General features: G+C 41.7%; 1 protein-coding gene across 1 annotated transcript; it reads right to left on the bottom strand.

Moving 5' to 3' along the window:
- Nucleotides 1-1,483: 1,483 nt before the first annotated feature.
- Nucleotides 1,484-2,230, bottom strand: LOC123989125. The gene has a single exon (XM_046289806.1). The coding sequence runs from the start codon at nt 2,228-2,230 to the stop codon at nt 1,484-1,486; it is 747 nt and encodes a 248-aa protein (XP_046145762.1).
- Nucleotides 2,231-18,672: the final 16,442 nt, after the last annotated feature.

Below are 18,672 nucleotides of genomic sequence, written 5' to 3'. Positions count from 1 at the left end.
TAACACTATCAAATGCTATATCTACATTAGAAAATGTACTATAATGATCCCTTCCCACCGATCAATGTACATATAATGGCAGTATCGTCATTACTATATCTACGTTAGGTATGTACTATACATTTAATAACAATATCATTATTACTATATCTACATTAGATCTACTGCAATATACTGATTCATTCCCACAGATCAATGTACATTGAATAACAGTATCATTTACACTATGTCTACATTGGATATGGTGTAATATACTGATGCCTTCCCACAGATCAATGTAATTTTGGTAACAATATCATTATTACTATATCAACATTAGATATAATGTAATGAACTGATCCCTTCTCACAGATCAATGTACCTATAATGGCAGTATCGTTATTACTATATCTACATTAGCTATGTAATATACATTTAATAACAATATCATTATACTATATCTACATCAGATGTAATTTAATATACTCATTTAATCCCACAGATCAATGTACATTTAATACAAAATACCATTATTACTATATCTACATCAGATGAAATTTAATATACTGATTTAATCCACAGACGAATGTACATTAATAACAATACCATTATTACTATATCTACATCAGACCAATGTACGTTTAATAACAATATCATTATACTATATCTTCTTAGGTATAATGTAATATACTGATCACTTCACACAGATCAATGCACAGATTGTAACATTATCGTCATTACTATATCTACATTAGATATGTAATAAACACTTAATAACAGTATCGTTATTACTCTATCTACATTAGATCTACTGCAATATACTGATTCCTTCCCACAGATCAATGTACATTGAATAACAGTATCATTTACACTATATCTACGTTGGATATGGTGTAATGTACTGATGCCTTTCCACAGATCAATGTAATGTTGGTAGCAATATCATTATACTATATCAACATTAGATATAATGTAATATAATGATCCCTTCCCACCGATCAATGTACATATAATGGCAGTATCGTCATTACTATATCTACGTTAGATATGTAATATACATTTAATAACAATATCATTATTACTATATCTACATTAGATGTAATGTGATATACTGATTCATTCCCACAGACCAATGTACATTTAATAACAATATCATTATCGACTATATCTACATTGGATACAATGGAATATACTGATACCTTCCCACAGATCAATGTACATATAATTTTTTTTTTTTTTTTTTGTTTTGTTGAAGGGAAACTGCGGAGAAATCTTCCGGTGTTCAAGATCCCCAGGGCGGACCACGTGCCGCGGGGTATGTGGGATTCCTACCCACTAAAAAACCGCAATCCCTTTATGCGACTTTAGTCCCCCCCGGAACTGTTTATCACATTACTTCGGGGGGGAGTCGCCTGTTGCGCGTGTTTCCGCGCGTTGCTCTTCGAATGCCCTCACAACAGAAGGTGGCCTGTGAGGAGCTACTTCAACTTGTCTGTTTCATTCCCTAGACTGTATTTAGGGGATTCCACCGACTCTCCTCCTTCTTCTTCCGCTGGAGTAACCGTCGCACATAATTGGCGACGGCGCTCCAGGTCTGCAATGTCTGCAGCATCACTCCCACGATGTTGTCGGGGGTGATGGGGCCAACCTCCTGCTGGAGGGCATTTCTCTCGGCCGCCCAGCGTCCGCATCGGAAGAGGGTGTGCTCGGCACTGTCCCCTGCATCCTGGCAGCCATAACCGCACATTGGCGGGGTGGCCTTACCCATCCTGAACAGGTACGCACGGAAGTACCCGTGCCCGCTCAGAAATTGGGTAAGGTAGTAGTCCACCTCGCCGTGTTTCCTATTGAGCCAGGGGGCGAGGCTTGGAATTAGACTAGCCGTCCAGCGCCCCCTTGCCTCTTCCATCCATCGCTGCTGCCAGCGATGCAGGGTGGCCTCTCGAGCCACCCTCTTCGCATCAACCGTGTCCTGGCCGCTCCTCTTCGCCTCGTAGACCTGCTTGCGCTCGTGGGCAAGCAGGTCTATGGGCAGCATTCCAGCTATCACCAACACAGCTGGCTCCGCGACAGTTCTGTAGGAACTAGCCACCCGGAGCGCGCACCTCCTTTGAACCGCCGCTAGTCTGCGGCGGTACTTTTCGAAGCGGAGGGCTCCAGCCCAGATCTCCGCGCCGTACAGGAGTACGGATTCTACGGAGGTAATGAGCAGCCTCCGCTTCGCCGGCCTTGGGCCTCCGATGTTCGCCATGAGGCGGGCGAGGGACGAGGCGGTTGCCGCCGCCCTGTCGGCCGCCTGCCATATCTGTGCCCAGAAGGTCCGCTTGCTGTCAAGCAGGACCCCCAGGTAACTAACGGCGGCCTAGGCGATGATGGTGTGGATCCCCACTTTAAAAGGTATCTCTGTGGGGATCCTTCGCCTTGACAGGACGACGAGCTCGGTCTTCTCCGTAGCTAAACGAAGACCCGCGTCATTCATCCACCTCTCGATCCGCCTCATGACCTGATTAAGGCCAAACTGCGCGCACTCCGTGTCGCGGGCGACAATAACTACCGCTATGTCGTCCGCGTAGCCCACCAGGAACGCCTCGCTGGGGAACTCGATCCGTAGGATGGCGTCGTAGAACGCGTTCCAGAGGTCCGGTCCTAAGATGGACCCCTGGGCCACTCCTGCAGAGACTTTTCTCCTCCGTCTCCCCTCGACCGTGTCGTAGACCAAGACACGGTCAGAGAAGTAATCCTCCATAATACGAAGGAGATAGTCTGGCACCTGGAAGGTGTTCTTCAGGGCCGCGAGTATCCCCGCCCAACTCACTGAGTTGAAGGCGTTCATGACGTCGAGCGTGGCTACGAGGACGACACGCCAGCTGTGCCGGTTGCCGGATTCCGCCTTATCGGCGGCATCCAGGACCACCCGTACGGCGTCGACTGTGGACCTTCCGCGTCTAAAGCCGTATTACCGATCCGATAGATCGCCCGCCTCCCGGAAAGCTTCTAGGAGCCGGGGCCTAATCATTTTCTCCAGCAGCTTACCGGCCGTGTCCAGCATACATATAGGGCGGTATGCGGACGGACCGGTAAGCTGCCCCTTCCCCTTGCTGATCAGCGCGAGGCGTTGCACTTTCCATCGGGTCGGCCAAAGACCGGAACCCAGACATGCGTTTAGCAATTCCAGCATCGGTCGTGGTTGAAGCTGCACTGCCAGCTTCACGACCTCTGCTGGGATGCCATCTGGGCCCGGGGCTTTCCTGTTGCGGAAGGTCCGGGCTGCATCCTGCATCTCCTGCATGGTGAAGGGGGGGAACTCCTCCACCTGCAGCCCCGTTGGTTGTCGCGTTCTTGCCGGGTGGTCCGGAAAGAGGGCGTCCACGATCGCCGATGCCTCGTCTGCGGGTAACACCGCGGGGCCGTTTTGGGCACCAATCTTGCGACGCACAATACGGTACCCTAGACCCCACGGATCACGGTTGACCTCCTCGCGGAGGTCCTCCCAGCAGCGCCGCTGGTTTACGCGAATAGCGTGGCGGAGCTCGCGGCGCTTGGCCCTGTAGGATTCCCACAGGGCCTCTCCATCGGTGGTGCGCCTAGCGCGCTGGGCTGCTCTCCGCAGACGATGGCAGTCCCCCCGGAGGTCGGCGATATCGCTCGACCACCAGTAAGCAGGCCGTTTGGCACTGCGTGGCTTTCCGCGGCTCATCGACGCGTCGCACGCCTTATGGATGGCGTCCATGTTTGCATCGACGAACCGCTCCAACGATAACCGGGTCCACGGCCCTCCGTCGGGCTGCGAAATGTTCTGCATCCCGACTTGGAGGGCCTCTTCGAAAACCTCCTTCTTGAGGGTTTGGAGGTTCCACCCTCGTACAGGGGGTGGAACCTTGCTCCGACTTCTTTTCCCGGCTATCCGGAAAACCACATACTGGTGATCACTCCCCGTGTAGTCCTCAATGACTCTCCAGTCATCGACACGGGGGGCGACATCCTCAGAAGCCATCGTGATGTCGATGATGGTCTCCTGATAACCAAACCTCCGGAAGGTCGTGGACGACCCTCGGTTGAGGATCTCCAGGTTCCGGCGGGCCGCCAGTTCAACAACCAGCCTTCCCCTGGTGTCCGGTCTGGGCATTCCCCACTCGACCGCCTTCGCGTTGAAGTCCCCTCCGACAACACATCCGCCCTCCATTCCCAGGATGGTGTCTTCGAGGGCTTCAATCTTCTCGCGGAAATCGGCGATGCGGTCGTTAGGGGAGAGGAGGAGGCGTCACCCCCTCGCCCTTTACCCAGACGAATCCGGCGCCTGCCCCGTGCGCCTGTACTCGGAATTTGGAAAGATCCGGGATCCAGATCGCAGCGGTTCCTAACGTGTCGGCAAACCACGTTGGTCCTTCTCGAGCGCGGTACGGTTCACTGAGCAGAAGAATATCAATCTCCTGCTCTCGCCGCAGCTGCTCGAGAAGGGCGTCCGCGACTCGGCTCCGGTTAAGGTTGCCCTGGAGCACCTTAGCCATTACGTTTCTTGGCTTCGGCTAAGGCGTCGCGGTACGCCTTGCAGACGCCGGACCCTAAACCGTGCTGCAGGTCTGCGCCTTTGAGACCGTGGTCCGCGCAGACCGCACACCTCGGGGTCTTCTGACAGCCATTGGCCGCATGCCCCTTATCCCCCGCATCGGTAGCAGTTATTCTGCCGATCAGGGCCCCGACAGCCACGTGCCAAGTGCCCGTAGCCCAGTCACCTGAAGCACCTCATTACCGTGGTCCTCTTTCTGGGTCGGGATATGACCATACCGACCCGTAGACGACCGCAGTCCAGGAGTCTGGCTGCCGCCCGCTCCTCGAGCTCGACTATCGCGAGCTTTTGGCCCCGGGCGTTCTCCTTTGTCACGTGGACTCGCGTGACTACGGCGGAGTCGCCCAATTCTACCCTGAGGGCCTCTTCCACCTCCCCAGCTGTGGTGAGGCAGTCGAGGTCCCTCAGCTCGATAGTTTCTTTGGGCTCCATCCGCCGGACGGATCCCGCCTTGCCCAGGGCACCCTTCAAACCCTCGCTAAACGAGGCCTTCTGCTCGGGCTTTGCCGCCCCTCCGAGCTCGAGGAGCACCTCACCGCTCCTAGTCTGCCGGATGGCTTTAATTTCCACCCCGGCCTCCTCCGGTTTTACCGTGGCGCGCAGCTTCGCCACTACATCGGCGTAGCTGGTGCCCTCAGCCGGCTTTACCGCCAGTGCAGCTGAGCGCCGATTCCGCCTCGGCCTCCTCTTCTTCTTGCGTTTTGCTGCCTCAGGGGAGGCAGAGGCCGGCTGTTTTGTCGTGGCAGAGGCGGTCATGGTCCTGGTTGGAGGAGCGGTGGGTTTCGGCTTCCTCCGAGCCACCACGTTCCACTCCTCCGCGCCATCCTTCAGCCTCTTCTCGGCTGGGGATGGCTGGGACGCGGGGCTGGTCCTCTTCTCCCGCGTCCGTTTACGGCCGCCCGCTTCTAGGGTCGCCTGTGCGGACTGGGCCGCTTCGATGGCGTCCGCAATCTCAACCAGCCGCGGCAGACCGTTTTTGATTGCCACAGCAACATTACGGTGCTTGGCGGTGGCTGCGGTCATCTCCGCGACTAGACTGCGGAGTTGTTGCAGCAAGGCCCCTAGTGGCTGCGCCACTGCCGAAGGAGTAGGATGCGGAGCAGGCTGTTGGAATGTACATATAATAACTGTATCGTTATTACTATATCTACATTAGATATAATGTAATACACTGATACCTTCCCACAGATCAATTTACATATAATAACAGTATCGTTATTACTATATCTACATCAGCAGTAATGTAATATACTGATTTATTCCCAGAGAGCAATGTACATCTAATAACAATATCATTATTACTATATCTACATTAGATATAGTAAAGTCGTGAAGTTCTCCCTCTCACTGAGTTCTCCGCGTACTTTTGTATGGGGATTTAATCTTACTGTGTAGTTATGATTAGATGGCTTCTTACCTTACCTTTCGCTGGGCGAGATTACATGTAAGCAACAATGTCGTCCTGGGGATGTCGACAGTCGGGTAGACGTTTCATGAAGTTCACACACTTCCTGTAGCACACAAATGGTTTATTGGTCTTACGTACAGTGTCTTAACTTGCGCGTGCTTTACCAATGTAGAGCTTGCTTTGTCGGGTCTCTGGGTCCCGTCGCAGAGTCGTATTTTTTTGCGGGATTTTGTCCGCGTGTTAGAATAAACGCCGGATTCGCGTTAACGGACTGGCCGATTCTGAGCGAGTTTCACGGAAGTGATCGGGTCGCGATGACTTTTGAGTCTGCACTAAATTGATCTGATACGAGTTCTGTACTATAGTTGGTCTGTGTGCGGGCGGTTTGGTCTCGTTATTATATATTGATTAATGAGGTCGACTTTTGATTTGGCAATTCGGGTGAACCACCTCGTCCGGATCGTCAGCGTTCTCGCCGTACGACGACCCGGCTGAGTTGCTCACTCAGAATTTTTGCGGAGCGATGAATTTGGATGGTGCAATAGAAGTTCAAAGAATTTGTATCGCGAAATGTAAGTTTAAAGAATCTGTATAGCGAAATATAAGCTTAAAGAATTTAGGTCGCGAAATAGCGGCTTAAAGAGTTTGGGTGGCGAAATAGAAATTTTAAAGAATGCGTCACAGGACGTGACACTGGCCGCCTAGATTGTTGCATATCGGTACGATATCAACAAATAAATCTGGAAAGAAAATTTTCTTTAAGCGATTGTGTTATCCAATTCATAGTTGCGGTTTTATGAGTTAGATGAGTTTTACATTTTAAAGGTGAGTGTAATTACAATATTTGTTAGTTGGTGTGAATTGTTGCGCTGGGTAAAATTTTTTTTTGCTAATATTTCTTTCGTTTACGATTGGTAATGTTACAAGAGTAAATGGTTTTCGGATGGCCATTTACTTCCCTCTCCCGCTGAGATTGAGGCGGTAGGGGTTCGTAGCGGAACTACATATAGTGGCGTGTGTATGAATAATATTGTAGACCGACACTTCGGGGCTTCTTTATTAACTTTTAAATTCAAGGTTTCTAGAATGACTTGGTAATTCTTAGATCCTCTCTTGTGGCGGGTATGCGCTGAGACAGCGATGTTTGCATGCGCTGGTTCCGAGTATTATTGAGTGCTTCATCGGTTTAAGTCCTGTATTTACTTAGAAATTTTTTGTGCACCTGGTGGGTAATTGATATATATATCCGTTCGATCGGATAGTATCGTCACTTGAACGAAAAATTTTGTTCTGCCTGCCATTTCCGTCCTAACGCCGCGCTAAAAGTCAATATGACATTCATACCATTCCCCGTGTTTATGGATTTATCAAGGCCTAGGAAGGAGGTGTTCGCATCATGGGTAAGTGGTTCTTTTTTGTTTATTCATTATTGTTGTTAATGGCCCTTTTTTTTTTTTTTTTCTTCTTCAGCGTACTGATGGCCGCTTCATATGGTGCCATGGAATGATAAACTTGGCGTATAAGCGGACGGTACGAGAGTACCGTCGCAATTTTCGGCGGTACCTTGAAGAATTATACGAGTGGGATGAGGACCGAATGTTGAACATCGCCCCATTATTCGAGCAGGAGTGAACTGCCCGACTTTTTGCTTTTATTGTTGAATGAAGGATTTCTTTTATAATTATTATTACTATTATTATTATTTTTTTTTTTGAATAAATCCTTTGATTATAACTTGTGTTCACTGTGTCCTCCACTTCCTTTCCCTTTCCAATCGTATTTTTAATTAACCTTTATGTACGATTTCTATTGTATATTACTACTTTGTGAATTTTGTTTACTTTCATTTCTTATTTTTTTTTTCTTTGAATAAATTTTTATTTTTGTTTAAATGTTCGCGTGTGTTTATTTTATGCGTGTTCCTTGCGTTCCCCCTCTGCGTTGCAGTTTGTTTAGTTTCATGCTCTTCTAGCGTAAACACCTGTATTCTTTCTGTTTATTGGTTGTGGTGGTTTAATTTCGGGTGGTTTGTACTGTAGGTGCTCTGAGTGCACGGTGGTCGTTGTGGGATAGGCGGTGATATCCCCATTTTAGGCTGTTGGTTGCTCTATCTTTATTTCGTTCAATTCGATGTCTTCGTTTTTTCGTTAGGCGTTTTCGTCTGGGAGCCTCTTTGATGTTTTTATTGTTCTTTAAGTTACCAATAAGTATGTAATTGAACTAAAGATGGCTGCCAATAGGTGTAGGGACTAGCAATATACTGTATGCAAGTGTGTATCCTCTTATAATTGTGTCAATTATTAGCTTGACAGATATGAATGATTATAAGGATCATTATTACTGCAGAGCTAATTGAACCGAATTTGATGAATTTTTCCACGATTTATTCCACGTATTTTCTGCGATGTGGGATAGCGTGTTTTCCGTAAATAGATTGTTGATTAGTCCTCTTGTACGCTTTCTTCTCCTAGCATGCCCCTCGCTATTGTATTTCAGCAAGGCTGATTTTTCTAAGGGGGAACATGATGTGTTGTTGGAGTTCTTGGAGGTCTTCTTGTGAATAAATTCCGCTGATGCTAGTGAATTTATTTCTTTGTATTCCCAGGAAATATTTGTGTTAGGTTTAGAATTCCTGGATTTTGCGCTTGTCTTGGTGTTGGTGTTAGTGATATCAATGTTGTTTTTATTTTGTAATATTGTGGAATGATTGTGTTACATTCTATCTGAGTTCCTGACTTCATTAATATGTGTGTTTTCGTGGTCAGGAATCGTGTTTGGTTTTCCTGAGGTTACTGGTAATTGCGTATAGCATTTATCTGTGTGGATAATTGCACTTCCTTTGGCGTGCATTTTATGATGTGTACCACCTCTCCTGCAATCCTAGCAATATATCCCGGTTTTTCCATTAAATGTACGCAAATTCGTCTGGTGAAATAGAGGCTATGGATAGAGAATTGTAGATTGTTTTTCTTTCTAGTTTGCATTTTTCACTTAAAATATCTAAATATAAATTTTGTATTTCGAGCCCTGAAGTGTTTTTCTACATATACGAATTTTGAATTAGTGTAAGTGAGAATGTCTAAATTAGTATTTCTTTTGATGGCGTGCACGTCGTTATCGAATAGTAGTGTTATTTTGTGATCTTTTCGTATATAATTAATTTGGGTGTTCGGTTTTTTGTTAATATTCTGTTGCAGGTTTCGATAGTTTCCTTTCGTCTGCTTAGCGCGAATGAGATGTCGGTTGTTTCTATTGTGTATAATGTTTCGGCGATTTTTAGCTGTTAGTTTTGTTACCGGACCTCGGTATAATACGTCGAATTTAGTTTTAAGACAATCCTTCTCTCGGTAGCGCTGACCAGAAGGTATGTCCGCCCTTCCATGTCAATACAGTGTTCATCCGAAAATTTACAAATTGTTCCTGATGCTAAACGTAATATCATTATTAAGGCTAACTTGCGCGGTGTATTCTATTAATGTAATTTTTATAAAGACCTTGTACATATACTTTATTCCATGTTCCGTAGCTATCGGAATAGGACGCTCCTGTACACGAGCTCTCTATTGCATTTCCTGCTAGACTTATTCTACGGATTTCGTTGAATTTACTTTTAAATTCGCGATTGTGTGGAAAATTATCGTATCTCAATATTCCGGTGTTGTGTATGGATTTACAGTTTTCAGGCTTATGTCTAGAAGGTATTCTTGTATCGCATTTTCTACTGGTACTAAGTGGACTGAACATTCCGCATCGGAAAGATTGTGCGTTGGATCTCTATTTTGCATGTATGATTGGAGCCGTTCTGAATTCCGCTAATTGTAGGAGTCGTATTGTTGTATGGTTATGCTAACGTCCTGCATGGTGGAAGTCGCATTCTCCGGTGTCCAGTAAAGAGTATGTCGATACGATCGGGTTCGTTGCGCCGCAATCAACCCGATTATTGCTTGGCTAATTTGAAGTGTGCTGATATAAATTAATAGAATTAACTTCACTGTCGGCTCTTTCCTAGAAAGAGGCTTATGTTATTTCCTGTGCGTGCTGAATGCTTAATTTGGTTCGCGTGAACTGTTTTTGGCTTTCCTTGTCATTGATTGTTATATTATTGTTATCACCTATTTTTAGTATTTCGTATGGCCCTAAATACCAATCTTTTCTAATTTTCCCGGTTTAGGGTTCTTTGATTAACCATTACTTTGTCTCCGATTTTAAATTCTACCGGTTTAATGAATCTATCGTAGTATTCTTTTCATTTCATTTTGAGTCTATTAGATTTTCGCGTGCCATAGTAGCTATGTCTCTCATGTTTTTTATTAGGTTTTCCAGATAATCGTTATGTGTAGGTAACTGTTCTGATTTCTTTAGAGGTTCGGTCGAAGGTAGCCTAGCTGGGTAAGCGAAACCAGTTCATGCGGTGTGAAATTGTGACCGGAATGAATGCTTGTGTTATAGTTGAATTGTGCTAGCTCTAGAAGTTCATCCCATTTCACATTTTTTTGTTGAAAAATTTTTTAAATATTCGCAAAGTGGATGATGTGCTCTTCTACTGATCCGTTTGATTGAGGTGAAAAAGATGTTGTTTCGATTTTTTGAGAATTTAAATCTTTTTGCAACTGTTTCATGATTTTACTAGTGAAATTTGTTCCTCTATCAGTAAGTACTATTTTAGGTGAGCCAAAAGTGCATATAAATTTTTTACAAAAGCATCTGCGACTGATTCTGCTGTTTGATCTTTTAAAGGTACTGCTACTAAAATTTTGATAATTGGTCTTGTATGGTTAAAATGTATTTATTATTATTTTTGTGACGTTGAGTGGACCGACAATGTCCATTGCGATTTTATCGAAAGTGTTCATTGGTGTGTCCTGTTATTACCATTGGTTGTCTAGTTTTAATTCTTTTTAATTTGTTTCTTGTGACATTCCTCGCATTTTTTGATTTTATTTTGAATATCTTGTTTTAGATTTTCCCCAAAAGAATTTGTCTTTTATTCTATTATATGTTCTATTTACACCTGAATGACCTCCTAGTTTTGTAGAGTGGAATTGGTCAAATATTTTATTTCTGTTCTCGGGTTTTACATATTCTATATTATTTAGGCAAACTATTATTTTAATGTCGGTTTTATCGAAAGTGTTTTTTATTATTTCTTCTATTTCGTTCCAGTTTATATTTAGTATTTTTAATATCTTTTGAAATGCTGAAAATTTTATGTTTTTTCGTATAGTAAATCTTTAATATATTGAATAGTTTTATCAAGTTCTGTTTATTATTTCTGATGATGATGCTATGTTTAGACATAAAACAAAGAGGTTTTTTATTATTTATTTTCTATTATTTTCGACTTCATTTTCCGATTAGGTTGGGGTTTATTTTTATATTTTTTAGTTTTCATTAGCTCATTGGTGGTTTTATCCAAAGGTATGCCCTGTTTAGTAATTATGGCACGATGTTATCATTTCTAAATGGATTGAGTTTTTCGTGTAATTAAATTTTTTGTTCCTGTTTCTTCTATATTGTCTTTTTTTGTTTTATCCGTTCTTTCATTGCTACTACTGTTTGCGGTTGTTTTCTTGACCTGACTGTTCTTGAACTTCCTTTCTTGGTCTACCCCTTTTCCTTTGGCCTTTATATGATCGTCTTCTACTTTATCTTGACTTGGAATTTTCGCGGTTGCCGAGTTTTGCTGATATCTTTCTTTCCTTGCGCTCTTGTTGTAACGGACACGTGTACGTTGTCCACCGGATTTCTCGATAAGCATCGGCATCACGGTTTGGCTTACCTGGTTTATAAACTATTATCGTATTCGTATGTCCGATAATTTTAATCTCCATTTTTGTACTCTAGTATTATGGTCGGCTGTTTTTAGCCAAAGTAGTGGTTATGAATCTGTAACTAGTGTAAATTTATTTCCATAAATGTAGTTTCGAAAATGTTTTATTGCGAACATTATTGCTAGAGCTTCTTTTTCGTAGGTGTCATATTTGATTTCTGCTTCCTGTAATACTCGTGATGCGTATGCGATTGGTCTGTCTTCCCAATTTCTCCTTGGCGATAGTTACTGCCCCTAGGGGCGTATTTAGATGCGTCTGTCGGGATAACGTATGGTTCATCGAATTTGGGGTACTGTACGTAGTAGGGCGTTGCATAATATTTCCTGGTTTTTATGAAAGCGTTTTGCTGTTCCGTGTTCCAGGAAAATTTTGTGTCTTTTTGCAATAAACTTGTTAAAGGTTTTGCAATTTTTTGCGAAATTGATTTACGAATCGTCTGTAGTAGCCTCGCGAGTCCTAAGAATTCTCTTATGTTCTTGAACGTTTCTTAGGAGTTGGAAATTTTGTACAGCTTCTGTTTTTGCTGGGTCGGGTTTTATTACCTTCCCACTTAGTATGTGTCCTAGAAGCATACTTCCGATTTAAGGAATTCGCATTTTTCGGGCTCAGTTTTAATTTTACGTCTCTTTAATTTTTGTGCGACTGTGTTAAATCTTCGTGTTGAGTTCCTCTAAATTTCTCCAAATATTATGATGTCAATCGATGAAAACAAAGCAATTTTTCCAATTGAATCGCCTAATGCTGTGTTTATTACCCTCTGAAAGGTTCGTGGCGAGTTTCTAATCCGAAAGGTAAGACATTGAATTCAAATCGTCCCAATGGATGTAGGCTGAAAGCTGTCTTATGTATGTCTCTTGGGTTCATCTTGATTTGATGGAAGCCTGATTTTAAATCTACGACGTGATATAGTTTTGCCTGTCCTAATTGTCGAAGATTTCAGTTATATTTGGGAGTAGATATGGGTCTGGGATCGTTTTTTCGTTTAATTTTCTGTAGTCTATTACCAGTCTCCATCTTTTCTTTCCCTCGGCTGTTTCCTTCTTTTTGACTACCCAAGTTGGGGCGTTAAAAGCACTTTTTGAGTGTCTGACAAAACCGTTTTGCGATTAATTTTTCCGTTTCTTGTACCGCAGTTTCTTTTAATTTATGTGGCAAGGGAAATTATTTTACATATACGGGTTTCTCGTCCGTTAGGTTAATTTCATGTTGTTCCGTATTGTAGGACTCTATTTTATCTCCTTCTAACCAAAATATGTCATATTTTCTTCGATCAATTCTCTCATTATGGCTTCCTTATCTTCGGATAGGTTTTCCTAGCCGAATTTTTTCTAAAAGTTTATCCCGCCGATTTTCCGTTTCTTTGCTTTTCGTCACAGTACCATTTTCCTTGTTTTCTGTAAAACTGATTTTTCCTACTTCTAATATTTCGCTTTCGTCTATTTCTGGTAGGTTTCCTGTTTCCTGAAATCCTTCCAATATGTCTTCTACATCGTATGCTGCATAGTTATATTTTGTTTTCTAAAGGTCAGTTTCGTTTTTGAATTTGATGCTTGTATTTTTCATCTACTTTTGTTAGCAATGTTGTGTAGTCGTACGACTCTATTCGCACTTTCCTTCGTGGCTGTCGAGTACTGTATTTATACTGTTTATTATCTGTCCTGCGTATTTGTTGTCCGTTTCTAAATGTTCTTCGAGATTTGCTGACGTCGTCTGTTCCGTATTTATTGTTACAGTTACTTGGTTCGTTATTTAATTTGTCCACTATGTTTAATAAATGTAGTATATCGTTATTGAAGCTATCGTCTGGTCTCCTGTCATATTATCCGGTTGCGGAAGGTCTTGTTTGCATTGTCAATGTCGCTCGAGTTTCGTTTGATTCCTGTTTGTTGCAGTGTTTCCGAGTCTGTATGTACGGTTGTAAGTGTGTCATTAGCATGTGTCGTGCCCTGTAATATCTTGTTGATGAAGCATTTCTGCTCATCTGTTAATTCCGATTTAACTGTTTCGACTGTTTGTGAAGATAATCTGTGATTTGTATTGCTTCTCCTGACCTTAATTCAAATTTTCCGTTATTTATTTCTACGTATCCTTCGTCTAGTCTTAATTTTTGTTCGAGGAGTACTTTTATGCCTAATATTCCGTCGTAAGGTATTGAAAGTCTTCTGGTGCTACGTGAAAGTCAAAATATTGGTAATTTATGGGTATTTTTGTTGCTCCTAGAGTTTGTAATGGTTTATCTGTAATGCCTGAAAGTAGTATTTTCCTATCTTCTAGTATTGCGTTTGCTGGTATCTGGTCCTTTTTTATGATATTTAATTGTGCACCGCTATCGATGAGTAGGTTGCATTCCCCTCTTGTGTAAGGGTTTTCTATTGTGATGTATTGCAATAGATTTTCCAGGTCTCAGTGAATACATTGCCATTCTTGTTGATATCTTTTTTTTGTTTATGTTTCGATTGTCGGGTAGTTTTGTTTCAGGAGGTTTTTCCTTGTTCTGATTCATTCGGTTTTGTATTGTCGTTAATTTTATATGTTTCGAGCGGCTTCATCGTTACTTCTTCCTGGCGCTCCCTCCAGGAAGAATCTATTCGTTTCCCGCCCTGTGCTGTTGATGATTCTGATTTCTGTAGCATTCCTCTGTTGTGTGATTCGTACTTTTGCAAAGGTTGCAGAATTTTTCGGCGCTGTTCTCCAAGCTTTTAAGTTTCCTACATGCGTCTATTTGGTGTCCTGGTTCCTCGCAATAGGAACAAATATCTCTTTTTTGAGCTCGTAGTTCAATGGCTTTCAGTTTTCTACACTCCTTTATTGTATGATTTGGGGTTTTACAATAGTCACAAAATTTTCGCGGTTCGTTCATGTGTCTCGGGTTATCTTTATTGCTATTATTATTTCTGGGGTAGTTATTGCTGTTAAAATTTCCATTGCTATTATTATTTCTGAAGTGATTATTGCCGTTAAAATTTTCATTGTATTTATATTTTCTCTGGAAGTTATTATTATTATGGTGAAATTGTGATTGTCTCCATACGAGTTATTTGACCTACGTTGAGGGTTTCTCAATTCGTCGTAGTCTCCTGACGAGTGGACCCAATTGGTTGCGATTTTGGTATTTAATTGGGTGTGTCCTTGTTTGGAAAACTCTTGCCCCTTCGCATTCTTCTGCGTCATGGCCTTCTTCGTTGCAGTTTGTGCACATGATTAATTGCAGACCATTGTCTTTCATTAACGGACAGTGTTTTGTAGTATGGCCCAATTTCCTGCAAAGTGGGCACATAGGTGTTGGGCAATTTTCAGCTGTATGGTACCTACTATTACAGATTCGCAGAGTTCTGTAATCTTTGGGAATCTTGTGCAGGTGTTTGGATCGTGACCACTTCCTTTGCACTTCCAGCATGTTTCATATTCAATTATAAATGGGCATTGGCTGACTGTATGGCCCATTACTTGGCAATATTGGCAATAATTTCCCTTTGATCTATTCATTTTACATGCGTCGATGGAATGTCTCTGGGTGTTACAATATTTGCAAATAAGCTCATATCTTGTTTCTGGTGAATTTGCAATCGTATGATACGTGGTCTCTGTTTTTACAGTATACACATGCCGCGTTATTACAAAATAATGCTTCGTGGTTTGGCTCTCTGCAATATTTGACACGTGTATGTTACTGGGTTTGTGTCATATTTCTCGAGACTGCATAGTACACTAGCTGAGTCGCCTCTCAGTATGTTTTGTTTCTTTAACCTCGATTCGATGTCGATGGCCTCTTGTATAAGGACGTTTAAATCGTCTTTCTGCTTTAACTCTATTCTAATTTCCTGCTTTCTGCGTCGTTTTTTATCGTCCTGTCAAAGTCCTGTATGATTTGTTGATTTATGCCTGTTTCCATTCTTTTTAATTCTTTAATTTGTATTACTAGTTCCTGTAATCTATTCCCGTAGCTGAGTACTGTTTCGTCTGGTTTTTGTGTCAATTCCGTTAATTTTCCATATAAACTGTGTATGTTTTCGGTAGATGGGAATAATAACCTTATTGCTTGAATAAAATCATTTACGTTATTTATCGGTGAATTTATTAGTGCCTTGTATACTTCTCCTTTAATTTAATTTTTAGAATCGGGATTAGACCTGGTTCATCTACGGGTGTTATAATGTTTTTAGCATGCTTTAATTTTTCAATGTATTCTATGACCGAAATGTTTTTCCCATCGAATTCTGGTATTAAATTTGCTACGTATGTAGGGTAATCGAAGAGGTTGGATTTGATTTTGCTGGTTTGTCATTTTATTTCCCGGACTTCCACAGATGAGTGTTAAATTTCCTTCGCTACTTTCTCCGTCCAGATTTCCTATTAGGCTTGGCTGTTCTGTAATTCCTTCAATTTCGAGTAGGGATATGTCGTTTTGTAACTGTTGTTTATTGTTTCGTTAATGTTTCGGTAGTGTTTCTATTATCTTGGGGGCTTATTCGGATTAGTGGGGAAGTGAAAGTTCCTGTTTGTTTGTTTTTATTAGCTGAATTACTTGGATTGATTGTAAATCCTATGTCTTTATCTTGCCAACTGGCACCTCCGTTATCGGTTTGGTTAGTGTTTATGGTTAGATTCTTTACGTTTTTGTTTGGGTATTGCACCTAATTCTGTATTCGCGTTTGATACCTCGGTTGTAGCTTTTGGTGTGAAGTCAAATGTTCTTCGTTCTGTTGGTGAACGCGGTGTTTTACGGCTTTGTAAAAAGGCTGATGCGTGATTACGATCTTCTACAATACTTTTGAGTTCAGGATTTTCTTGTGTCCTGCTTCTTGTTAATCTATTTTCGTCCTTAATATTTTTGTTATCCGTTGGCTTAAAATTCTTATATTCACTTGAAAGTTTCATTATTTGTAATTATTTAGTGAATAAATGAGTTAATTTTATGTTTAGGTGAATTTTATGTCTACTTTGTAGCAGTATCTCAATGAATTGATAATGTTGTATATTGAAATTGATTCGAAAGTGAATTTCTTGAATTTTTGTTGAAGTTGCAGACAAAGATTTATATTCTCGAGTTAGATTTTTTTATGAGTCTACCCTATATTACACGTTAGTAGTGCCTGTTGGCGTTCGATTCGTATCGGAACCACTGTAATGTCGCGAAGTTCTCCCTCTCACTGAGTTCTCCGCGTACTTTTTTGTATGATTTGTATCTAAGTTGTTAGCTAGGTAGGGGTTCTTACTTACCTTTCGCTGGGCGAGGATACCTGTAGAAATAAGTCGTCCTGGTGAATGTAGACAGTAGGGTAGACGTTTAATTGAAGTTCACACACTTCCGAGCACAACAAATGTTTATTGGTCTTACGTACAGTTCTTAACTTGCGCGTGCTTTACAAATGACGAGTTGCTCTGGGTCCCGTAGCAGAGTCGTATTTTGCGGATTTTGTACGCGTGTTAGAATAAAATCCGGATTCGCGTTAACGGACTGGCCGATTCTGAACGAATTTCACGGAAGTGATCGGGTCGCGATGACTTTTGAGTCTGCACTAAATTTGATCTGATACGGGTTCTGTACTATAGTTGGTCTGTACGCGGGCGGTTTTGTCTCGTTATTATATATTGATTAATGAGGTCGACTTTTGATTTGGCAATTCGGGTGAACCACCTCGTCCGGATCGTCAGCGTTCTCGCCGTACGACGACCCGGCTGAGTTGCTCACTCAGAATTTTTGCGGAGCGATGAATTTGGATGGTGCTATAGAAGTTCAAAGAATTTGTATCGCGAAATGTAAGTTTAAAGAGTTTCGGTGGCGAAATAGCGGCTTAAAGAGTTTGGGTGGAGAAATAGAAGTTTTAAAGAATGCGTCACAGGACGTGACAATGGTATATGGAAAGTTTGACGGCTTTTTTCTAGGAGAAGGGTTGATTTCCGGCACATGGTTCCTTTCAGACTTTTTATCCCCTCGATGAGCACTATACGATAAGCCAATAAAAAAGTTTGACCTTGAATTTAGGGGTCAAGGTCAATTTTGCGGTCGCTTTTTTTGACAGATCTCCACCGATCCAGAGGTGTAGAATCACCCCATATAGGTCGTGACATTTAATTTTTTTACACCCTGTACATTAGTCTGTGGGATTAAATCAGTATATTAAATTTCATCTGATGTAGATATAGTAATAATGGTATTGTTATTAAATGTATATTACATATCTAATGTAGATATAGTAACAACGATACTGCCATTATATGTACATTGATCGGTGGGAAGGGATCATTATATTCCATTATATCTAATGTACATATAGTAATAATGATATTGTTATTAAATGTATATTACATATCTAATGTAGATATAGTAATAACGAAACTGTTATTATATGTACATTGATCTGTGGGAAGGAATCAGTATATTGCAGTAGGTCTAATGTAGATAAAGTAATAACGATACTGTCATTAAGTGTATATTACGTATCTAATGTAGATATAGTATTGACGATAATGTTACAGTCTGTGCATTGATCTGTGGGAAGTGATCAGTATATTACATTATATCTAATGAAGATATAGTAATAGTGATATTGTTATTAAATGTACATTGGTCTGTGGGAATGAATCAGTATATTACATTACATCTAATGTAGATATAGTAATAATGATATTGTTATTAAATGTATATTACATACCTAACGTAGATATAGTAATGACGATACTGCCATTATATGTACATTGATCGGTGGGAAGGGATCATTATATTACATTATATCTAATGTAGATGTTAAATCAGCAATAGTTATAACAATAGATCATAATCGTCGCCTCCAGAATTTTTGGCAAACTTTACCGTTAGATCTTTCTCTTTCAAAACTTTATATATTTTCTTTCAAAACTTTATATATTTTCTTTCAAATCAATCA

Source organism: Osmia bicornis, unplaced genomic scaffold (assembly GCF_907164935.1).
Source record: "Osmia bicornis bicornis unplaced genomic scaffold, iOsmBic2.1, whole genome shotgun sequence".
Taxonomy (NCBI): Eukaryota; Metazoa; Arthropoda; class Insecta; order Hymenoptera; family Megachilidae; genus Osmia; species Osmia bicornis.
The sequence above is the reverse complement of the archived record's forward strand: the minus strand, read 5'-3'. Positions and strand labels throughout refer to the sequence as shown.

Excerpts from the sequence above, each read along its gene's own strand:
- LOC123989125 (XM_046289806.1), bottom strand. The coding sequence starts at position 2,230 with ATGGCGAACATCGGAGGCCCAAGGCCGGCGAAGCGGAGGCTGCTCATT.